The 23,756-nt window shown below is 44.3% G+C and overlaps 1 protein-coding gene across 2 annotated transcripts in view; it reads right to left on the bottom strand.

Annotated features, from left to right (window-relative positions):
- PDHX (pyruvate dehydrogenase complex component X) overlaps positions 1 to 23,756 on the bottom strand; it is a 752,141-nt gene that overhangs the window by 147,142 nt on the left and 581,243 nt on the right. For both annotated transcript variants that reach the window (XM_078684319.1, XM_078684320.1), the window contains exons 7-8: positions 13,602 to 13,800; positions 10,423 to 10,570 (exon numbers count right to left, since the gene is read on the bottom strand). In XM_078684319.1, coding sequence (XP_078540445.1) covers positions 10,423 to 10,570; positions 13,602 to 13,800 — 347 coding nt within the window. The remainder of the gene's footprint in view (positions 1 to 10,422; positions 10,571 to 13,601; positions 13,801 to 23,756) is intronic.

The raw sequence follows: 23,756 nt of genomic DNA, 5'->3' as shown, positions 1-23,756 counted from the left end.
AGCCCTCCTTCCTTCCCTGCCACCATAGTCTCCCCCCAGAAGTTTTTCTTCGTGCACCCTCTTGTTGCTGTTACTCCAACAACACTGAGCCCTCTTATTCCCTTCGCTCTAAAGAGCGCTCTATGGCCACAACACCCTCTTTACCTCTTGCCCATATGGAAAAAGGTTTCCTTATCAATGCCAGGTAATTGATCAAAAACAATATTGCGTTTCATGATTTTGTTACTGCCAGGAACCCCTCCTGGGTTTTTATTACCGAAACCTGGGCTTCTGAATCCTCTGGTCCGGATCTTTTGCACGCCATCCCTGAGGGATACGCGTTAAATAGACTGGACAGAGCGGGTCACAGGGGAGGAGGGTTGGCGATTCTTTATAAAACCTCGGCGGTATGTCGTACTACGACTCTTTCATCCCCGGCAGATTTGTTTCAGGCTATTCATTTCTCGATTTCTTCTGCTCCCTCTGTATCTTTCTCCGGCCTCCTTATCTATAGGCCCCCTGGACCGAGATCCAGTTTCACCCTCTAACTCCTTAAAATCCTAGAACCCTATTTTGGTAAATCCCATCTTACAGTTATGGGGGATCTAAATTTTCATTTAGATGATTCCTGTTCTAAGGATACCCTCTCCTAAGTGGACCTTATGACTGCCTGCGGTCTTCTCCAGCAGGTAAACTGTCCCACCCATCGGGCCGGCCACATCATAGATGGGGTGTTCTCTAACGACCCCAGACTTTCTACGGGCTCTCCCATTCCCCTGGTATGGTCTGACCATTTGGCGGTGCCTCTTGAACTCAAACTCCCCCCCTCTTCTTCCTGGTGTCATGGACCCACGAATAGGGAACTTAAAAGAAACTATAGGGGTATTACGAACAACTCTCTCTCCTCCCTTGTAGCTCAGAACGCTACGTTAGTTGTCAAGGATGCCAGCGATGCTGCGACGGAGCTAGCTAACTCTATCTCCCGAGCAGTTGTTCTTTTGGCTCCTGCCTCCTTTCGTTATTCAGCAAGGCGGAAACCATCAGCTCCCTGGTTTACTGAGCCCCTTAGGCTCTTAAGGCAGAGTTGTAGGAGGCAGGAGAGGTTATGGCGAACGTCCTAGAAACTCAAGGATCGAGAAAGACATAAGTTGCTGTTGGTGGACTATAAGACAAGGGTCATCAAAGAAAAACAGGCTTATTTCTCTAAGCTTACTACGTCCCTTACCTCCTCGAGGGATCTATTTAAAATCGTTGACTCTTTATGTTCCTTACAAACCCCTGATTCCATCACAAGTTCCCAAGAGTTGTGTGACAGGATCGCGCAGTTCGTTCATACTAAGATTGCGGACATTCATCATACTCTGGAAACTCAGAGAGCCCAATTGAGTCCCCTTTCTCTCTCATCCCAACCCCCCTTAGATTGCTGGGGTAAAGTCCCCACGAACGTTTTGTCCGACTTTCCACCCCTGACACTGGAGCGACTAGACTCTCTCCTAAACAGAACCAAGTCAGGCTCGCCTTTGGATCCCTGCCCTTTGAAGATCTTGAAAGAGTGCAGGGAAACTCTGCTGCCCCCTCTGCTGGAGATAATGAACTGTGCCATGTCCCAGGGCATCTTCCCTACTGTTTGGAAAAAGGCCATAGTCAAGCCGCTGCTTAAAAAGCCGACTTTGGATCCGGAAATCCTTAAAAATTTTCGACCCATATCGTGCATCTGACTTCTTTTCTGGAGGACTCGGGGTTTCTGGACCAATCACAGCATGGCTTCAGAAAGTTCCATAGTACTGAGTCAGCGCTCACGGTGGTAGTCGACAATATTAGATCAAAGGTCGACCGAGGCCAGACTTCTCTACTGGTCTTACTCGACCTGACTGCAGCTTTTGACACCCTATCTCCTTTGACTTTAACAGCTCGGTTGAAGGAGATAGGTGTGGAGGGCCCAGCACTGAGCCTCCTGTCCTCTTTTCTTAGCCATAGAGAGCAGAGGGTCAAGCTTAGAGAGTTCCTCTCCCCTGCTAAGCCTGTGCAATGTGGGGCCCCACAGGGGTCGGCCTTGAGTCCGACCCTTTTTAACATCTATGTGGCCCCACTTGCCAGATTAGTAAGATCGCACGGGATGGAGGTGGTGTCATACGCCGATGACACGCAGATCATGGTGTCCTTCTCCCACTCGGTGAGTACCTCCGCTTTCAGCTTCAGGAACTGCATGCAGGCAGTTTCCGAATGGATGATTCTAAATTCACTGAAGCTGAACGGAGAGAAAACAGAGGTCTTGATCTTCGGTAAAGAACAAAACATATGGTCCAGTGATTGGTGGCCCCCCCTCCTTGGGAACATGCCCTATGCCTGTTAAATCAGCCCGTAATCTGGGAGTGATTTTTGACACTTCACTGGACATGACGCAGCAGGTTAACCGGACTGTGTCCATCTGTTGGGGAGTCATCAAGACTCTTTGAAAAATAGCCCATTGTCTTTCCCCCCAAGCTCGTAAACAGACCGTGGTGGCCCTTTTGGCATCACGGCTAGATTACTGCAATACACAGTACGCGGGAATCAACAAGAGCCTGATTCTTCGCCTACAGATCGTCCAGAATGCGGCTACCAAATTTGTTCTGGGTGTCTCTAATACCTCCTCTGCTACTCTTGCTAGGAAGAGTCTGCATTGGCTCCCGATCCATCTTAGGACCACTATTAAAATTCTATGCTTGGTCTTCAGTGCCCTAGCAGGTGTAGGTTCAGAAGCCATTGGCTCCCTTCTGGTTCCCTACATCCCTAGCAGAAGCCTTCGCTCTGCCACTAAGAATCTCCTAGCTGTTCCTCGAACAAATAGAGTCAGATGGGGTGGAAGGGCCTTTTCCTCTATGGCCCCCAAACTGTGGAATGAACTCCCGCCCGAGTTAAAAGCACAACCTTCTCTGGCCCTTTGTAAGAAAGCATTAAAAACGTGGCTTTTCATTGAGGCATATCAGTAGCATGTCTTTCTGATTCTTCTATTTGGTTTAATGTTTGGTAAGGCGCCTTGACGCCCGTTGGGTAAAGTTGCGCATTATAAATTGCTCTATTATTATTATACCTCTGGTAGAAATGTAAATGTCATTGAAAACAGTGATGAGGACAGAGGACAGAAGTAAATCTGTTCTTCAAGTTGATGTGGAAGGAAGTCTTGTTTCGACGCTGCTATCTTACGAATGTACACAGCTGTAACATTTACTTCACTTTACTTCCCTGTTGAATCTTGTGCCTACTTTGCGAATCAGATTGACCACATGTATCACTGAAGCTCCTCCCATGAACGACGCTACTCTTCTGATCTGGGTTTTGTGCATGTTCTTCCTCTTTTCCTTCAATTCCGGAAGAAATCCTGCACACCCTGATCCGGATGCTGCCAATGCTCAAGGGAATTTGCTCAGGTCGCGCACTCTTAAATTCACAGGGAGCGATTACCACAGCTGGGCTAAATATTAGGTTGGATGTCGGATAGTTACCTTCAACCAGGCCCGGTTCTAGCGGGTGGGCCGGGTGGGCCAGGTCCACCCAAACAGGAGCCAAGCCCACCCGAACAGGAGCCTTGGCCCTCGCAGTGAAGGCTTGAAGGCAGACGTGCAACGCACAGGTCGTGGGTGTCAGCCCAGGCCAAGACAGCTTCCCAGGGGCACACAGACATTTTTAGAGATTATCGCAGCCGCACCCGAGTACTTCACAGGTCTTTAAAAGACCATTTATATGTTAAGGAGGATTTGTTTATTTTTCACCCCATCATCTCTGCATGGCAAAAGGAGACAAATCTTTTCTTGACAATGGTAACCTTTGCAAACTATCATGCTGTGTTTGTATTTCTTTTTTTATGCAGCACAAGAGAAAATATGTTTGTTTATTCCTTGTCACTTTTCGCTTATCACATCAAGCTGTGACACAAAGTTTGACTAATGGAGTAGGTAAGAGAATGTGTTACTACATTTTTTTCTTTTTAAATCTGCACAGGCCCAGCATGACACATACTTCGTGTATGCTTCATTTAAACAGTTTTTATCAATATCATGGCTGATGCAGGACAACAATAAGACAATACAAAATGCCCAGATAACGCTGGTGATTAATGATCCTGCTGGAGAGCAATAATTTGTCTGTTAGTAGTTTTTAAATGCAGATGAACTGTATTTTATGTGGATAGCTCAGTGGATTACTGCCTTTGCCACAGAGATCCTTGTGTTACTTGCAGTTCAGAAGTTACAATCCTAATATAGGACAGTGATCAATGAACTGTCACCAAAGAGCTGCATACAAACATGAATGGTATAGTTAGAACTTCCCCAGTCTTTCATTATTCTAATGCTGCTAAAATGAGTATGTTTGGGCAGATATACATTTTTTATCAGTAAAGCGGACTCCCATGGATTACTCTTTAAATCCTAAGGTTGTGTTTCTCCAGACCAAACCCTCATAAAATATACTGCCCACCAGTATGGATGAAATGTGATTCCTACACCTTGTAAACCTCATTGGCTTATGTGACATTCCCTGTAGACTGATTTACATACTTGTATGATTCATTATCTCTGTATAATGTGTGCGTGGTGTAAAGTACTGACACACACTACACTGATGTGAGTAGCGCTATACAACAAATGAAATGCATATGAGAGAGGGGCTACGTAAAGGTGAGGGGTGCTTGTGGAGGGTGGCAGTGAGGGAATCCGAGGAGGAGGTAGTGGCAGGGGCTAAGGAGCAATGAGACACTGGTTGGAGGGTGGCAGTGAGGGAATCAGAGGAAGAGGTCATGGGGTGGAGGGAGGAGCTAGGGAGAGATGAGGGGCACTGATGGAGGGTGGTAGTGAGGGAATCCGAGGAAGAGGTCATGGGGTGGAGGGAGGAGCTTGGGAGAGATGAGGGGCACTTATGGAGGGTGGTAGTGAAGGAAATCCAAGGAGAGGTCATGGGGTGGAGGGAGGAGCTAGTGAGAGATGAGGGGCACTTATGGAGGGTGGTAGTGAGGGATTCTGAGGAGGTGGTCATGAGGGGGAGCGGCTACAGAGAAATGAGGGGCACTGGTAGAGGGTGGCAGTGAGGGAGTCCGATGAGGAGGTCAATAGGGGGGGGCTATGGAGAGGTGAGGGGCACTGGTAGAGCGTGGTAGTGAGCGAGTCTCAGGAGGAGGTCATGAGGGGGAGGGGCTACAGAGATGAGGGGCACTGGTGGAGGGTGGCAGTGAGGGAATCTGAGGAGGAGGGGCTATGGGGAGAGGAGGGTCACTTGTGGAGTGTGGCATTGAGGAAATCCGAGGAAGAGGTCAGTAGGGGGGCCATGGAGGGATGAGGGGCACTGTTGGAAGGTGGTAGTAAAGGTATTTACGGAGAAAGAGGTTATTGGTGCGGCGCCAAAAAAAGACTTTCGCATCAGCGCTGAAGCCGGCCCTGTCATGGCCTTTCTGTTTTTGTTTATTTAATTAGCAGTCGGGCTACTGTGGAACATACTTTAAAGTGCATGCTAATTATATTTACTGCTATATTCAATGTTTAAAGTATGAAGGGGATTTTACTAATGTTTTTACCGGGAAAAATGAAAGTGGGGCCCGATGGCGCCTGATATGAGGCTGGGGCCCAAGGTCATCTCTGAGATAAGGTGCACTGGAGAGGAATAGTGGCTAATCAAGCCTGTAAGGGAGTTTGTTGTCCGGGGTCAGGTGGAGGTAGTAATGAAGAGGGATTCTCCCTGAAGGCTCACAGAGAGGGAGCCCGAGAAGTGTCACTTACTCCCACCTCAGAAACCTCCTCTTCCCATCAAAGGAACATTACATGGAAAAAACACTTTTTGAGAGTGATAACATTAAAGAGATTTGGAAAAGAATGAGTTTTACTGGGCCTTGTAAGACTAAGAAGAGATAAAGGAGGGCCCTGAAGCAGGCCTGCCAGTTATATATATGCATCAAATCGAGCCCGCAGTGGCCCACCCAAATCCACCCTTGGCCCACCCAAATAAAAATTCCTGGAGCCGGGCCTGCCTTCAACGCAACTTCAACTCGTCGCCAGTGAAATAACACGCTTAAAACACGAAATGGAGTTTCTTCTTACGAGGTAAGTTTTATTCAACTGTTCCGCCCGACATCCATGGCTCAGAATGACCATTGGAATCTGGGAGCGCACCTTAGAATGTCCACAACATTCTGGAGTGACTCATGCACAGAAGAGGGGTGGGTGGAAAAACCATGGACAGAAAAAAATATGAAATAATAAAATACAACAGAGTCCATACTATATATTTATACTAACCCAGAGGCAGACAGCCATGACGCAAGAGTCTCCCACTCCTACGCATGCATATGTGAGGACACAACAATCTCTATGAAGTGAATACGGGGAATGGGGAACACAAGCTACATTGACTGGGACACCATTCTACCCACTGATGTCTACTGTGTAAATTAATGTACATACACCGACATTCAACTGACATACGCTAAACATGAAAAACCCTACTAAAACTGAGACACTCTCACTAGATTTGCAATAAAACCCTAGCAGCCGATCCACACACAGACACCAACGCCAAACAGGATCATCCTCTGACACAACCCTGAATTCTGCAAGGTGCACTAAAATCACAGATGAAGAACAACTGCTATGCAGGGCTATTCACAGTGCGACAGAACAATGCTATAAATGCTCATATCTGTTAGGTGGGAAACACGGCACGCAGAAGCCCTTGTATAATGGCAATGATGATGGCAGATTGTCACGAAACGCGTAACCCCTTTTGTTCAAACCAATAAAAACACTTTTTTGAAAAACAAAAATGAAAGGTAAGTACTGGTGCATTACCTCTAGAGCTGGCTTAACTCTCTTTACTGGAAAGGGGCCTGAATATGTGAAACTGAGGCCGAAGAAGAGGGGTGTCCACGGATTCAAAAATAGCATGTTGGACAATATACAGTGAACAATGCCAAACTGATGGGATAAATTCAGATTGACAGAAGCCCATGCCATCAGATGCCACGCACACAGTAGAGGGAGATACCACCTGAGAGCAGACGCCAACTCTAATGCATGAAATTGGCACTGCCAGGACGTTTACTGGCCAGGCAGCTAGACTGCTTCAGCAGCCAGCTCCCACAATAATGGAGCTAGTAGACCCCTTGGGACAGTAGCACCCCGATTAGGCACTAAGTTCACTTTTGCTTGACGCATTAATTATAAAGACACAACCATTTCATCTCAGTACCGCAATGTGGAGTGGGTCGATATCTACTAGGCATTAACTTTTTAGCACCTTTCTCCACTTTCAGCAACCCATGAAGACCACCCACCCCCCAACTCCAGGCATCCCATAAAGCATTCACAACCAAACACTTAAAAGGCGATAGGATACATATAGAGCACCCCTCGGGCATAGTGGTTTTCTAGAAGTGCAGCGAAATGTACCCAAATGCTCCATTTCAACTGGCGCCGGATGAGTTTGGGGGCTAATTCATAAGCAGCATTATTTCACCCCAAGGAACGAATCCTGGCGGATCGACTTCGATTAGTCAGAGATCCGCTGAGCTGGTTAACAATAAATAAAAAAATTGGCACGTCGAAATTCAACACCTTGAAAGTAGCAGTTTCCAATACAGACCTTCGAAATACCCAACACTAAGAAAAAAAGAATATTAACAATAGAATACGTGGGTTGGGGGTGTAGAGAATGGTAAGAGGATGGATAAAAGTAGGACAAAGGGAAACAAGCAAAGGCAAAGCCAACTGGCCTTGCCCATGTGAGATTTATTGGCTTTTGTATTTTTTTTAGCTACCTTGCAAATTGCTGAAAGTAATGTGAAAAAGCTGTATGATACAACCAGCATTGTCTGCGTTATAGCGCTTTTTCTCATTTCAGTTACTCTGCACTGAAACTAGTGCTGCTGCATAACATGGCTATAAAAACATTGACAAAGCCAATAGATGTTTCATAGACCATACCTATTGGCTTTGTCAGTGCTTGGTATCGAATGCCATATGGTAAGTTATAACTAAGTATTTATATAATGTTTACAACGGCTGAAGTGCTAATTTATAGAAGAGAGAATGCCCTTGTCAAGGTGTTAGTGTGTAGAGATTCAGAAACATTTTAGGACCGAACAAAAACTGTGACAATGCCATATCAATGCGCTGAATGGAACATAAATTGTAGATAGAAAAGTTCAATAGGTTAAAGCCTTTATTACAGTGATGCTTTAGGCTATGTGGTACTTTGGGTGCAATGGTTACAAAGAACCAAAACATAATTCCTGACTACTTGTTTAGTAAAAACATAGTAATAATTGGTGTTCATTGAGTTTCCAAGTGCACCTGCTGAACCATTTAAATCATGACCCTAGTGGCTGCTATGTAACTGCGCTTGTGATTGCTTGTTTAATAGTAAAATATAGCAATAATTTGTGTTCAGTAGGCTTTCAAGCGCTTTTAGCACCTGTGCCACTGCGCCTACTGCACCATTCAAATCACGACCCTAGTGGCTGCAAGGACAAATGAGGAAATAACTTATATCCGTAATATATGTGTTTCGAACTCAGCACAGTTGGAAATCGCATACATAATTGTGGGGCTAAACAAACACAAAACCTTTAATAAAATGTGCCTTTAAATTTATCCAACTCTTCAAAACGAGTTGCCACAGATGTTAAAAATAAAGCATATGGTGAACACATCAAAGTGAAAACCAAGCATTGTTAAATTGTATTACAACATAGCTGGCTCTTTCCTGTGAAAATATCTTATCCTGTGCTTGTGAGTGAATGGGCCATAACAGTGTAAATTGCCCAACATCGCCATCTGTTAACCCCTTGCCTGCTTATGACGGAACCACGCCGTCATGAGCCATGGGCAGCGTGTGCTCATGACGGCATGGTTCTGTCATGCGGCGGCCGCTCCGCCCACGCGGCATTAATTCCCCGCCTGTAAAGGTGAATTAATGAGTGGGCGGGGCCATGATGGAACCACGCCGTCATGAGCACACGCTGCCTGTGACTCATCAAGAGCATGGCAGAGTCGCGCTTAAACCCCACCCCCGCGCCAAAATTTGCGCCAAGGGGTTAAGCTGACGCTGAGACTACAATGCGGGTTTGACCTTTGTTCTTAAAAAGGCAGTTTCACAAATTAAATGGACTCACCAAAGAAGAGGAATTTTGGAAAAAAAGTACAAATGGGTTCTGCAGATGAAGACCAAGAACATTTTTAAGATGGCTATGTCTTACATTTTTAAAAAAGGGCACAAGCAGGTTCCATGGAGAAAATGCGCCGCATTCCTCTTTCCTATAAATGCTCTCACTTTGTAGTCAGCCGAAAGCAAAATGAACAACAGGCTCCATGAAAACACAGCTTTACATTTGACCTTGGTCTTTGAATGCACAGCAAATGTGCTGAGCTAAGATCAAGATTTAAAGGCCTGGTTAAAGGAAAAAAAGTTTGTGGTAGAACACTGTAAATACTACTTTAGTCTAGGGAGATACCAACTCAAGCTGCACACCATAAAGCAAATAAAGCCAGCAAATCAAAAGCCAGACAACATGAGTTACAAACCCGCACCCCAATAGTAAGCCACGGGTGGAATGCAATCTCAGATCAACTTTCTGAAAGTCCGCACAATGTCTTTCACATACCAAACAGCTGTGCTGTCTGGTATACAGCGACCTAAAAAGTGGCATAAACAATAATTTCTAAGCTTTAGTTAAAAAAAAAAAGATATATGGAAGACGAGATATAGTGTGCAAGCAATACAGACAACACCAAAATCGAAATATGCACATTGGAATGAGAAAGAAAATCACAGTAAAGTAAAAGACAATAAAACCGAGAAAAAATAGAAGCAAAAATTGAAGCAAAACTAATTTGAAGCAAAACAAAATAGAATTTCTGAGGTACATTACAAGAATGACACGTTATGTTGGTCAGACATCATAAATGGGTTAAGCAAACTGAACCAGTGCGCCACACAAAGTATTCTCCAATTAATATTTCTATTAGTCCATCGCTGGTGTATTTTCTTAAGGCTGATTGAAGGGATTTACAATGGTCTCTTCAAATCCTCTATCTTGTTATCCTGCATGAAGTTCACCTTTCTCCAATGACAAAGTATATTCTGCTCAAGCTCACCTTTCACTCACCTTTCGCCAATGACAAGTATATTGTTGGTGAAGCACACGTTTCACCAATGACAAGTATTTTCTGCATTAAACTCAACTTAAACTCATCTTTCTACAATGACAAGTATATTCTAAATTAAGCTCACCTTTTACCAATGACAAGTATATCTGCGTAGAGCTCACTTTTCAACAACGATAAGCATTTCTGCGTGGAGCTCATCTTTCACCAATGACAAGTATATCTGCGTGGAGCTCACCTTTCACCAAAGATAAGCATATTCTACGTGGAGCTCCCCTTTCACCAATGACAAGCGTATCTGCATGTAGCTCACCTTTCGCCAGTTCCTTCCGTAGCTTTAGCACGGCTCCCAGGTCACAATCAGTGGTCGCATAGGCGTGAGGGACGGTGCTTTTGGATTCAGTTAACCTTTTGGCTATGACTCTGCGAATGTTGCTGGCAGGAATTTCTGAAAAGCTCCCCTGGAAGAAAGCATCAGTCATGAGCTGCAAGGGTCAGTACACTCTCCTGCACTGATGAATGCATGCAGCTCTTTCCAGTTAATGACAAATCACTAGTCGTACAATGCTGGCTAAAGCTATAGAATAGTGCAGTTATCTGTCACTATAGAGGCTTCACATTAGGAAGTGGAAAAACCATGATCAATACCCATACGTCAACTTGTCTGCCTGGATGTGGAACAACATGTCAATGGGCTCATTGCTTTACTTTAGCCCCATGACATCTATGGCACCTTTTTCCAATTCTGGCCTTATTACAGGCAGTGCTTGCCATGCTGGGACACGAGGCATGGAGACTTAAGTCTTTCAAGAAGAGAATCACATTCAAGATTTGATTTAGCAGAAGAATGTGCAGGATCTACGACCTTGGATCTTGTGTGTGATTGCTGCAGCTACAGTAAATCTCTTCAGCATTGTGTGGCTTGGAGAAACAATTACCACTGGGGCTGTTCTTCAACCATAAGATCCACCATCTATATACACGTATAAATAGCAGATGTTCCAGTTATTTTAATACACCTTTATTAAGTATAGCACAGACCGAACTAGCTCTGGAAATGTGCGCTCAATGAAAGCATTGAGCGTCTATTGATGGCCAGTTGTTCAGAGCTAAGGAAAAGCTCAACAATGCAAGGATCACAAACGTATTACTACTAATTCAGGCACTGGTTGGATGCTTGGTGTCTTATGGAATCATCCTGTTTTGTTTTTAAATTTTACTTTACAGTGCAGGATGAGGTCAACAGAGAGCTGCTTTCAGAGTACTACTCAGAGAGAGAGCTGCTTAGGATCCACCCATATGTAGATTTCCCCGAGTACAGGATTTGGTTGGGTCGAAGTTGTGTGCTTCCACATGCTGATATTGCACTTTGTGGCGAAGCTTATACTCAATACAGCAGTACTGAATTGGTTAATGTTCTTAATGGTTTGTAAAGCATATTTCTTCACTTTAAATTCCTCCTGCAGTATGGCAAGGCAACAATTTAAATAGGGGTCAAATTAAATGGTTGTATGATACAACCACGAATGTCTAAACCACACATGCCTAAACAACGCGGTCTAAACCACAACGCATCTTTACCACACATGCCTTTACTATAAATTTCGTTGGAAAGGCATGATTGCTAAAGGGATATGCGTGGTAAATTGCATACCCCTGCCCGGTGCCCTAAAACTCTAAACCCGAGCCCTGCAATCCACTCCGCCCCAGCCCTCAAATCAACCCTGACTCCTCAGCCTGAGTCCTACCACTTGGCCCCTGCCCAAAACAACCCTGACTCCTCAGCGTGAGTCCTACCACTTGGCCCCTGCCCAAAAAACTGCCCAGACCATAGCCCCCCCCAGCCCTAAAATTGACCCCAACCCCTGAAAACTGCCTCTTCCCCACCCGTCCCGTGCCATAAACCCGGCTTGCAGGCTGAGTCCCGCAGCTACCTCTTACAAACCTTCCTGTTCCTCTCCCCGCCCATCCACACATCTCGACTGCTGACTACCTCAACCACGCAAATGAGTGATTTAGGCAAGCGTTGTTCCGCTTGTTTGGAAAGGGCATGCATGGCCCAGCCTGCGCTGTAAAGGCCGTTTCCCAAATTAAACTGATGAGTTTTCTGGAATACATATAAATGTAACTTCTCAGTGTACCTATCTACCATTTCAAAGTGTTGCATTTGCACGCAGCAGACATCTTGCTCCCAGTGCCCTATTTATAACTGAAAAATACAGCCCTTTTATTTTTAAATAGGAGAAATTAAAAGTGCAGAACAATGTTGCATAGTATGAAAAATTTTGCAGTACATTTTTCTGCATTTTAAACTCCTCCCATCAAAAAACAAAATACATACATGTAATGGTGCCACATATCTTCTTCATACACACACATGTTCATAATAGTCACGCTCTTACTGACGCACATGGCAGCCCTGTCATAGTGCCCCATGTCAAAGTATTTTGTTCGAACCATAGTATCTGGCTCTATGTACATTAGGATTAAAGTCAATGAAGGTGGCTGTGGGGATGTCTGGTAACTACTTGCTTTGCCTTTAGAAGCACAAAATGATTTTCACTCTACAGTAGTAGGTCTCACCACAGAAAAGGTTTGAGATCCCGGCGATAACAACAGTGTACTGCATGGGGGACTGGTTCAGTCTACATCAGTCATTGTCTCTTTTGCAATATAAATGAAGGAATTTTCTAATCATGTATGCACATGAAGCTGAAATGAGGGTGCTTCGGTATCACCGTATAGTTTTCAATTTTCTCCTATCTCTCCCCTTCATTTCTTTGCTTCTGCTCTTTTTATTAAACTTTTTCTTAAGACAATATATACGCTGCATAGACACTTCTAACTTGTGCCCCTTGCTTGTCTCTTATTTTGCCTCCAGTGCACCGCGTCTCACGTTTCACTAAGCCAGGCGTCCATTATTGAATGCCGTTGTGCATCGCTGTTTTACCATTCCAAGATGGCCAACAAATTGGTTTTAAAAGTGGTGGGCATACTGGAAAACAATAATGCTATATGTACAATATCACTACTATGTGGACACTGGCTAAGTTTAATTTAGCTAATGAAAGCAGATGCCTGCTGCTTTTAGACATCAAAATAGTTTCTTTTTATATACTATGATTCTATGTATTTCTTTAGAACAAGTGTGTGTGTTTTATTATGGTTGTGTTAGAGGATGAATGCAAGAGTGAATTAGTGGATGGATGAATGGGTGCATGAGTGCATGTTTGACAGAGTGCATTTTAGATTACTAATTGAGTGCCAAAACCCATTACTGACACAAAAGAAAATTTCATTCATAACCCAGATTTACAGGCAATATTTTAAGGAATATGTGATTACTTTGAAATATCTGTTTAGGGTTTTTACTGCTCCACTCCCTTAGTTTTTGATTTACAAACACAATACATATCTTGTTGCCTAGAATGAACACGTTTACTTTCAGCCCTTTTGTAGAATGTGTGCCAAAGAAGCCTCCCCTTCAATTACCGGTGCTGGAGGCTGTCCTGGAACAGACAGTGGTGGCACCAGAGGCCTCGGGTGAGCTGCCGTGGTGGGTGTAGTCGGAGGGGCTTTGGCGGTCTCAGCAGGATGGGGTGCTTGTGGGGGGGCTGAAACCAATGGAGGTGGAGGCGCCCGTCCTTCAGCCTTGCTCTGACCCTTCTGTGCCAGCAACTTGAGGGCATCCCTGCAGATTAAAAAGTAACAGCAAAGTATTAGCTCGACATGCATCATACCAAAGTAAGCAGCTGTGGGGCGTCAGACAACTAATCCCAGAACAGGACCTCAGAACAGTGCTGCAGTCTCTCGTCCTCTCCAGATTAGATTACAGAATTGCCCTTTTCTCAGACATTCTCAAAGTTCATCTAGGCCCACTGAGAGCAACTTTACATGCAGCAGCCTGCTTTGTGTTTGGTCTCAAGAAATGTGACCACATTTCACCGGCCCGGCCAATCCGTTAATGGCATCCTATTGAGGCTCGGGTCCAATTCAGACCCGCTTGCATTATCCACAGAGCGCTGCACTCTTCTTCACCCTCCTATCTAAGTGAGAAACTGAAAATCTCTGGAGGGATTAGGGGCTCCAGAAATGCTCAATCTGCTCCTTGAACAACCACCTTCAGTCGAGAATGGAACATGAGTCAGTCACTCTCAGGTAGTGCCTCGAGCATCTGGTACTCCTTACCGCCCTACCTGCGCCGAACAACCTGCATATTTACCTTCAAAGAGGACCTGCAATATATCTGAACGTAATTATAGTAACTGTAACTTGCTGTACCCCTGTATCATGCTACTGTTGTAAAGCGCTCTGATGCCTTCGGAAATGTCTGCGCTATATAAAAAACTGGAAATAAGCAGCGGCTTCACACAGGTTTTGGCAAAGTATGTGGCTCAATTCTCATTTGTAGCATGACAATACAGTTGATTCATAATGACAGTGAAAATAGAACACAATTAACAACTTAATAATGTCCTCGTTACATAAAGCATATGTCTGTAAATTTGTGAACACATGCTGAGGGGATGTCGGAAGCAAAGCTGTGTGGTGGAACACGACAGACTTGGTTCACACCTCACTCTGGACGTATGCTTTCGTGCAGCAAGAGAGACAATCTCAACAAGCAAACTTCGAGGGTGAGAAACACAGGTAGAATCATGGGAGCCAAGTTCACAAAAGAATTGAAGAGTTATGTGTCATTTGATGCGATTTTGAACATAAATTGGGAAGAATTTCAGAAGGCACAGGAGTGTCCATTTGTAATGTAGAAACAATTACATCAATTTCTATTCATGTCCGCGCGTGCGCACATAGTACCGACCGCATACATCACTCTCTCATTCCCACTCCTTCTAGCCACTGACTTCTTTGTTCCTCAGCTCTAGGAGTCGCAGCAACGACCTCTGGCTTGCCCCTTGTGACCCCTGGCACTGCCTCTGCGGCTCCTGGCCTCAGAGGTAGCAAAATCAGTGCTAAGAACACAGGGGCAACTCCTCCATAGGGATGCTGGGAGCGGGTCCTTTCTTTGTTTTCTGCAACAAAATGTATTACAGTAATAGTGAATAATAAATAATTCACTATTAATGTAATAAAAATGTAGTACAATTAGCTGGAATATGGCGTTCCCAGACAATTGAGGTGAGTAAAAAATGCTTTTAAAGGTATTTTGCTGGCAAGCATGCAGGTGAGTGTGTTTATGTGAGGCACAATGTGTGAATATGTTCGAGTGTGTGAGTGAAATAAAGGTCAACTGACGTGTGAAGTAACTACCACTACTCCTGGCATTTTTATGAACTAATGTTGCCGCCGCAGCACCTCTGAACACTCACCGCCTCTTCTCCTCCCTGCCCTTCCTGCTCACGGGCCTCTCTGAACACCTGAATCAACTATGATATCAGCCTTAAACTTAAAAACATACCTGCAGCCACTACTGATTAAACTCCTCTTTTAAACACTCATGTAAGCCTCAATTAATTTGGATTAGGTCAAACAACTCTGCGAGATTCTGGCGCACTGTTAATAGTTTTGGGGGTCATGTCCCGAAAGCCGTCTCATCAAACATATTGGAGTCAGAGTGGTGTTTTTTTCTGCACACCCATTTCAACAACCCGGTCACTGGCACAAAGAGCACCAACACTTCAACAGAGTTGGACACAGCTTCAAAACACCTTCGAATAGGGTCAACAATGGACGAGCTTTCCCACAAAAATATAAAAACCAATAAGGAATCAGAGAAGCATGACAACCGCACTGAGTACGGTACAGGTTTGAAGGACCAAATCGAAAGGCAGATAAAAAAGGGTCGGAAAGACCAGGACCAGGCGGAATTCCTCCGGCTCTGTTTAAGGAGGACACAGCTTTCTCGGCATCCAAACTAGCTCCACTTTTTTCTTCCATTTTAGCAAAGGACCTCATTCCACCTTCTTGGCGAGGATCGATCCTTGTTCCAATCTACAAAGGAGGGGACAAAAAACCCCCCAGCAACTATCGGCTAGTTGCTCTCATTGACAATGAAGCCAAGTACTTTGCAGGGATTTTGCTAAATTCACTACGGGAATGGACCGAGGATCACTCAATAATCCCACTAAACCAAACTGGCTTTACAAGCGGGACAGGTACTATGGTTAAACTCATGTCTCTCTCGTGCTTGATAGATCAGGCGGAGCTTAGCACCAGATCGCTTTACATAGGATTTATAGATTTTAGGTCAGCATTCGACAAAGTCAATAGGGGCAAGCTGTGGCAGAGGCTTCTAGATCTGAACATCCCAGATGGTTTACTAAGAGCCTTACAACTACTGCATCAGGACACTTGGGTCAGGATTAAGATTGGTGACGGCTCCAGACTGTCAAGACCAATTTTAACTACAAAAGGACCGAAACAAGGATGCGTCCTGGCCCCCACACTTTTCAATCTATTTTTAGCAGATCTTCCAGAAGCCCTTAACAAAGCAAACTCCCATGCTCCCAAACTAGGTAGTCTACAGCTGTCAAATATTTTATATGCAGATGACGTGGCTCTCTTAAGTAGCACAAAGGTGGGCTTACAAAGACTCATGGACGCAACTGCCGCATACTCAGACAAGAACGAGCTTGTGATAAACAACAAGAAATACAAAAATCTTGGCAATTCGCCCAGGAAGACCAAAAAAGTTGTCATGGGTCCTAAATTCTGAAAGAATTACAGAAGCCAAATGCCACAAGTACCTAGGAGTGATCTTCAACAACAACGGAAGATATTAAACCCATTTGGGCGAACAAAAAAAGAAAGGTACAGCACTAGCTTTTGCTCTCAGTTCCATCCATAAGGAATTATTTGGCCCAACTTTCGCTCCAACACTACAGGTGGCGCAGGCAAAAGTCATTCCAACACTAACATATGGAAGCGAGGTGCTTAAGGGATTGGACAGTGATCAACTGGATACAATTATAGCATACATTTTTAGAACAGTCTTTCACTTACCATCTTTCACGTCACCGGCACAAATCAGGCTGGAACTGGGCATCTGTAAGCAAACTTTGGGTAGAATGATGCATTTCCTAATGTGCTGCCACAAAGAGGGCAGCTTAGCAGAACACCTATGGTCCGATCAGAAAACAAAACGATGGCAAGCCGGGCATCGATATTTGTCAAGTGGATTAAAAACCTTAGGCCTAAGTGATGCATGGGACCTGCATGTCAGCCAACATGAGTTTAAAAGGCTAGCGAAACAATGCACAAAGAAGCTCTCCTCAATGGAAGATAAGGCGAGCCTTACAAAAAGAAGCCATGGTTGGATGACCCTCATCACATACGATCAGCTGACACCTCAGTGCTACTTAACTTGTACTTTCAATGCACGCACCAAACTAAGATTTCTAAAATTAAGATTGGAGGTAATTAACCTGTCTTGCCACCTCCCCAAATGGAAAAGAGAACATGTCGATTTTGCGGCAAGCACAGGGAAGATATAATTCATGTTGTGTGCCTGTGCCCTAGCCTCCTGAAAGAAAGAAAGCTTCTCCTGCGGAGGGCCTGGAATATTAAGGAAGTCAGATTATGCAGATCCGCAGTATTGGCCTGCTTCGACCCACAGAACACATATTTAAATTGCGCTCTGGTGAGGTTTATGGACTGCGCTGTAAAAAATCTAGGGAAGGGGAGATGTCAATCGCCAGCTCAGCCTGAGGCGCAGATGCTTGGACCTCCATAAGAAGGACAATACTGCCCTGTGGGCACCTCGAGAAAACCGGACAGAACTCTAAATGTACAATCAAAACAAACAAAGGGCGTGCACACTGGCTGGACCCCTTTAGTCTGCTAAATACAAACCTGGCAAGAGCCATTTTGAATGAGATAGTTTCCATAGGTGCAGGGCAGAAATAAGAGAGTTCGGACACATGGTGGGCTGGGCCTTCTGTTATTACTTTTATTACTGTTATCTAGCAAGTGTTATATTTTTACTCACAATTCTATCAATTGAATAAGTATCAAAATTGTTTTATCTTTTGTATTGTGCAAAGGTTTTTTTTTTTAAATCACGCAGTTAAGTTTTTACTTACTTAAGTGTATTTCCCACTCCAATTCATCAACCCTGCATATAGTGAGGCGGAATTTCTGCCTACAAGCTTGTTAATTTTGGTCAGTGCTCCTTACTAAATAGCATAACTTACACAATCCTCTTCCTTAATTGCGTGCAAATGCCATAGAGAGGAAGGGGTGCTGGAACACCCCCAAAATAACCATTCTGAAGGTCTGAAGAGAATGAGCAATAAACAGGCCTTTACACTTTGTTTTTATCTTGACACAACTGCTGTGCATTCAAAGAGAAATGTCAAATGTTATGCTCTGTCTCCAAGGGAGTTTGGTGTTTACATTTCTTTCTCTCACGCAAAATTGAGAGGATTTTTTGGACAATCTTGCTGGGTATGGGAATGTAAAAAGGCTGAAGGATATTAATTATTTTCTAGTGCACAACAGAATGTAAATGACTGTAAATTAACTGTACACATATTTCAGAATACATTAGATTTACAAAAGCCCATATGAAGCACTTTTTTGTAACTCTGCAGTGTGGTGGAAATATTTTAATAGGATCATAACAAATCAGTACACTAAGTGATACACATTTCCACACGTTATTGTATATACACTGTATAGTTTTATTTAACTATACAGTGCATATACAATAAAGTATGGAAATCTGTATCACCTAGTGTAAAATTTATGTCGGTGCAAATATAATGGTAATTTCAACAGAAAATGTGTTCGCTGTAGTGACACTGCGTTACCACACAATGCACATTCCACTCTTTGACTCCACTCTGCTTCTCTCTCCTGTATGCCACTTCGCTCTATGACAGTCTATGCCCCTCCTCTCTACACCACTCCACGCTACTCCACTCTAGACCACTCTACACCAGCCTACTCCACTGTACTCCACTCTACGACACTCCAATGTAGGCTAGGTCTCTCAGGAAGCTTGGTGTTTGTGTTTCTTTCTCCATTGCTTAGAGAGTGGATATATGTGACAATCTTGCTGGGTAAGGGAATGTAAAAAGGCTGTAGGATGTTATTTTTTTGTAGTGCACAACAAAATGTTAGTCCCTTTCAGAATATACCAGAATTTCAGAGAATATACCAAAATTAGGGGAGCACAAGTAAAGCATATATTTTGTAATTCTGAAGTGTGGTGGTAACAAATATTGTAACAGGATCAAATCAATACACCTGGTAATGCTGATTTACACACATTATCGTATGTGCATTATATCGTTCTATCAGTAAAACTGTATATTTGTGCAAATGTAATGGTCATTTAAATTTGAAATGTGTTCTCTGTAATAGCACTGCGCTGCCACTCTACGCAATACACTCTATAACACTCAACCCGACTCTACGGAACTCAGCCCCACTCTACTAAACCCAACCCCACTTTACGACACGCAACCCCACTCTAGTGCACACCCCACTCAATCCCACTCTAAGACACTCAATCTCACTCTAAGATACTCAACTCCACACCACTCTACAAAACTCCACTATATGACACTACTCCCATCAGCCCCACTCTGACATTAACACTCCACTCTGTGACACTAACCTTTAGTCATGGTGGTGTACAACATGGCTAAAACACATTGGCAAATCTAATAGTTCTTCCGTAGGTGAGGCACTTGTTTTTCTAAATCACCCACAGTGAAGTGAAAAATAATGCTATATCATAAGTTGTGCGACAATATTCAAGTTCACAGTGACTTTGCTCCTGTTCTTTAGACAATAACACATCAAACTCCTTACAACTCCTACTACCTGATTTGTACCTTCATACTTAAAAGACCCTACTCAACCTCAGGTCAACTATTGGGGACTAAGAACAATAATGTGCCTACACATCCAATAGAGAAGACCTGCTTGGTGGAACACCAACAGATCTCAAAAAGCATGTACAAGAGTCTGAAAATAGGCATCAACACAGCAAAATGAATTACACTGACGTAGGGCTCTACTTTACTCCAGTTACAACGAATGTGCACAAATCTTCCCTTTGCCCTCAGGTGCCTTCACAACCCTTATCAGTTTCACTGCACAGGATCACCTTCATGATCAGAGACGGTAAGCACAATCCTCTACACCTCTGCATCTATGAAATGACACCCCCCTTTGCAAACTGTATCTCAAAAAACTCCCTCCTACCTCTCTTAAGGCACCGTAAGATGGCTGTCCTTTGATTAGCCTGTGCTCCATTTAAACCGCACATCTTCAAACCACTTCCCTGTGCGGATTCTTCCCTCCCTTCTACTACTCCCCATCCACCAGCTCCTACCCAAATTGGATTAATTTAGTGGTTACAACTGCCTATTTAAAAGAAAGCTGTGACTTACATTCTTCTAATTACCACAATTACCCATCCTTTCTACAGGCAGTCTGGTACTCACCAACTATGCTTCACAGAAATGGACAGGGCTAACCCTTAGAGCATAAAAACAACACCCACCTCTCTTTGATCCATATTCTTCTCTGACTTTTTGCCGTTTTCGACTACGCTGACCAACACACAATGCTTTCACCCCTTTCCTTCTAAAGCACTGGTGCCAGAACAATACAATAGCTTGCCTTCGATCACTCCATCCACTGTTTCTCAGTTCTTGGTGTCAAACAGTCTCTTTGCTTCCTCCCCAACCATCAGTCCTCAAATCCCTTCTATGCTTCCTGTACACTACTTCATCTCAATATTGTCTATTACAACTTGTTTCTCACATTACATACATGCAAATCATCTTCTCCTTCAGACTAACTTTTCAACAAAATCCCAGAATGCTTCAAGCAATTAACCACTGGATGGTAATTCGATCCTTAATGCTTAACTAATTAAAGCAGGATATTATTTACTTTCCTGACTCCCTCACTTATACTGCCCCCTCCTCTGCAATCATCGCCCCTTCTGAAACCATCACTTACCTTCCCTCAGCATGAAAGCAAGGGGTATATTTAACCCTTCCTCAGACAAGAGTCTTCCACCTTCTCCAAGGGTACAGTTGCCTGGTCACAAGAGCTCTATATTGCAAAAATCATGCTCACACTTCCTCCTGTTGTAGACCGCAACATTATTAACACATGGAGATGTGCAAATTATACCATTAAACAGCTTAATGCTAGACCTTCTGCAGTTCTCCATAATCACTTCCTGCAAGACTTCTCCACTAGAACACTGTTCAACCTGCCACTGACTGCACTCAGGGTGGCCCCTGCCAAGGCAAAAGACAAACTTTAACCACATGGGTGTTGCTGATGAGCTCAGCTCGTCATGAGGCGCAGCGGAGCTGCCCTCATGACGAGCCGAGCTCGTCGCGGCCGTAGGAACGTTCGCACGCGGGGATAATTTCCTCGCTGTGCTGAACGTTCTAAAAACGGGTGTGGCCGTGACGAGCTGACCTCGTCATGAGGCGCAAGCTCTGCTGCGCCTCATGACGAGCTGAGCTCGTCACCAGCACGGCGGCGCAGTGCGCGGTCCGTTCCCCCCGCACAGTGGGGGGAAAACACCCCGCAGCGAAGAGGTTAAAGGTGATGTTTAAACAATGAATGAGACGTCACCCTACACTTCTCCCAACGCCACAGGTCAACATTCATGCTCATCTTTGCGAACCAGAAACAAGGGAGCATACAAAATCCCACTCTGCATGATCATGCAAAATCTTCTGTGTGACCCCTTCAGGAGAATACTTTGATCCTACCTGTGGATTTGTGTTCCAAGGGAATTGTGAGATATCCCTTTAGTACCAAAGATTAGAAGCCCCTCTACACCACACTTGTTACATACTGATTGATGCAGCACTGATTATAAGCCCCTCTCACACCACCCATCCCCCTCAGTCCTGTACCCGATCCCTCAGACTTCACCTCAAATCCATCGATACACTATTTTAAAAAAAATTTATATAGCGCAAACTCGACTCGAAGAGCACCAGTTGCTTACAGATGGACACATTCATTTTGTTAGGCACTAGCGAAAAAAGTGATTTGCCAAGAATCATAGTATGTTGAGCGTCCCTACCGAGACTCGAACCCGGTTCCTCAGCTATAGGGTCGACTTCGTTAGCCATTAGGCCACACCCGTAGGCCTCTATGTAAATGTATATACATGTCAATTTTTTCAGGTATGGCTCTGTATACGATCGCAGTATTATATTACACCAAGCGAAGATCTCCCATTTTAACTTGATTCAACATGCAATCTTTGTATTCTCTGCCACCAAAAATGTTCTTGAGTCCTGTTGGAACTTGGTAGATGAGCTACTTCCACATAAATCAACAACACCTACTGGCAGCGTTCTGCAATGTGTACATTTGCATTTTACACATGCAGGCAGATATGGCTCTTGTGAATAATGATAGTGGTAGACCTAAGTATCTGAACATTTGTCTAGACCTTGGGGACTGCTGCAACTAAATCGAACATGAAATTGACACCAGACACTTACAGAAAGTTCACAAAGACTACCTTGAACTATAATTGTGCTTCCTTCAGCAAGAAAGTGATATTATGTCGATTTGTGATAAACGGCTATAGTTGCACTACTTACATAAGATCTGAAAGACTGGCTTTAACATTAAAGTACAAGTTACTTACATTCGGTAACGGTGCATCTGTAAGAGACATAGGTTAGTTATAGATTCCTTACCTTAGAATTACCACCAGGCATCAGACTGGATACAAAGAATGTTTTCTTAGTAGTACCTCTGCGTGTTGGTGGGTGGCATCTGTCGACTCCGTGTCTGTAGTTGGCGTTGTGGTAGCCCGAATGACATCGCAGTGCCTACTTAGATGCCGGCCCTGAGCGCTGGCATCAGTTCTAAGACGACTTTCCACGCCAGAAGCACAGAGCCATGAAAGACACGGACCACTGGTGCGACACAACTAGGGCCCTGTAAGGGAGTCCCTATCACTAGAAATCTGTTCGCAGAGCGGGGAGGATGGGTGAAGTGGTAAGGAATCTATAACTAACCTATGTCTCTTAAAGATACATCGTTACCAAAGGCAAGTAACTTGTTCATCTGAAAGAGACAGTTAGTTATAGATTATTTACCTTAGAATAGATAACCCAGGTCTACGAACCCCGGAGGAGGGTCTGCGTACCAAGTTCACACCAGAAAATCCTGGAGGAAGAGAGGGCAACAAATGTGTCCCTTGGGACTTGGTTGTCCAGCCAGTAATGTCTGGTGAACATATGTAAAGACTCCCACATTGCCGCCTGGCAGATGTCAAGAAGTGGAACTCCATGTGACAGTGCAGTACTTGCTGCTGTAGCCCTAGCGGAGTGAGCACGCAGCCCCACTGGAGGTTCCTTTTCGGTAAAGTGCAACAGATTTTAATGCAAAGGACAACCCATCGTGAGAAGGTACGCTTTTGAACCGCCTGACCTTCCTTGGCACCCACATAGCCAACAAAGAGTTGATCGTCTACCCGAAAATCTTGTGGGCGGTCAAGGGAGAAGAACAGCGCATGTTTTGGGTCCAGACGGTGGAGTCCCTCCTCCTTGGAAGGGTGCAGAGCTGGGAAAAAGGTGGGTAAAGTGAAAGTTTGTCCTATGTGAAATGGTGTAACCACTTGAGGAAGGAAAAAGCTTCTCGCCCTAAGCACCACTTTGTCCGGATGTTCAGAGAAGA

This window comes from Lissotriton helveticus, chromosome 3_2 (genome assembly GCF_964261635.1).
Source record: "Lissotriton helveticus chromosome 3_2, aLisHel1.1, whole genome shotgun sequence".
Classification (NCBI taxonomy): Eukaryota; Metazoa; Chordata; class Amphibia; order Caudata; family Salamandridae; genus Lissotriton; species Lissotriton helveticus.
This window is presented reverse-complemented; position numbering and strand designations above follow the sequence as displayed.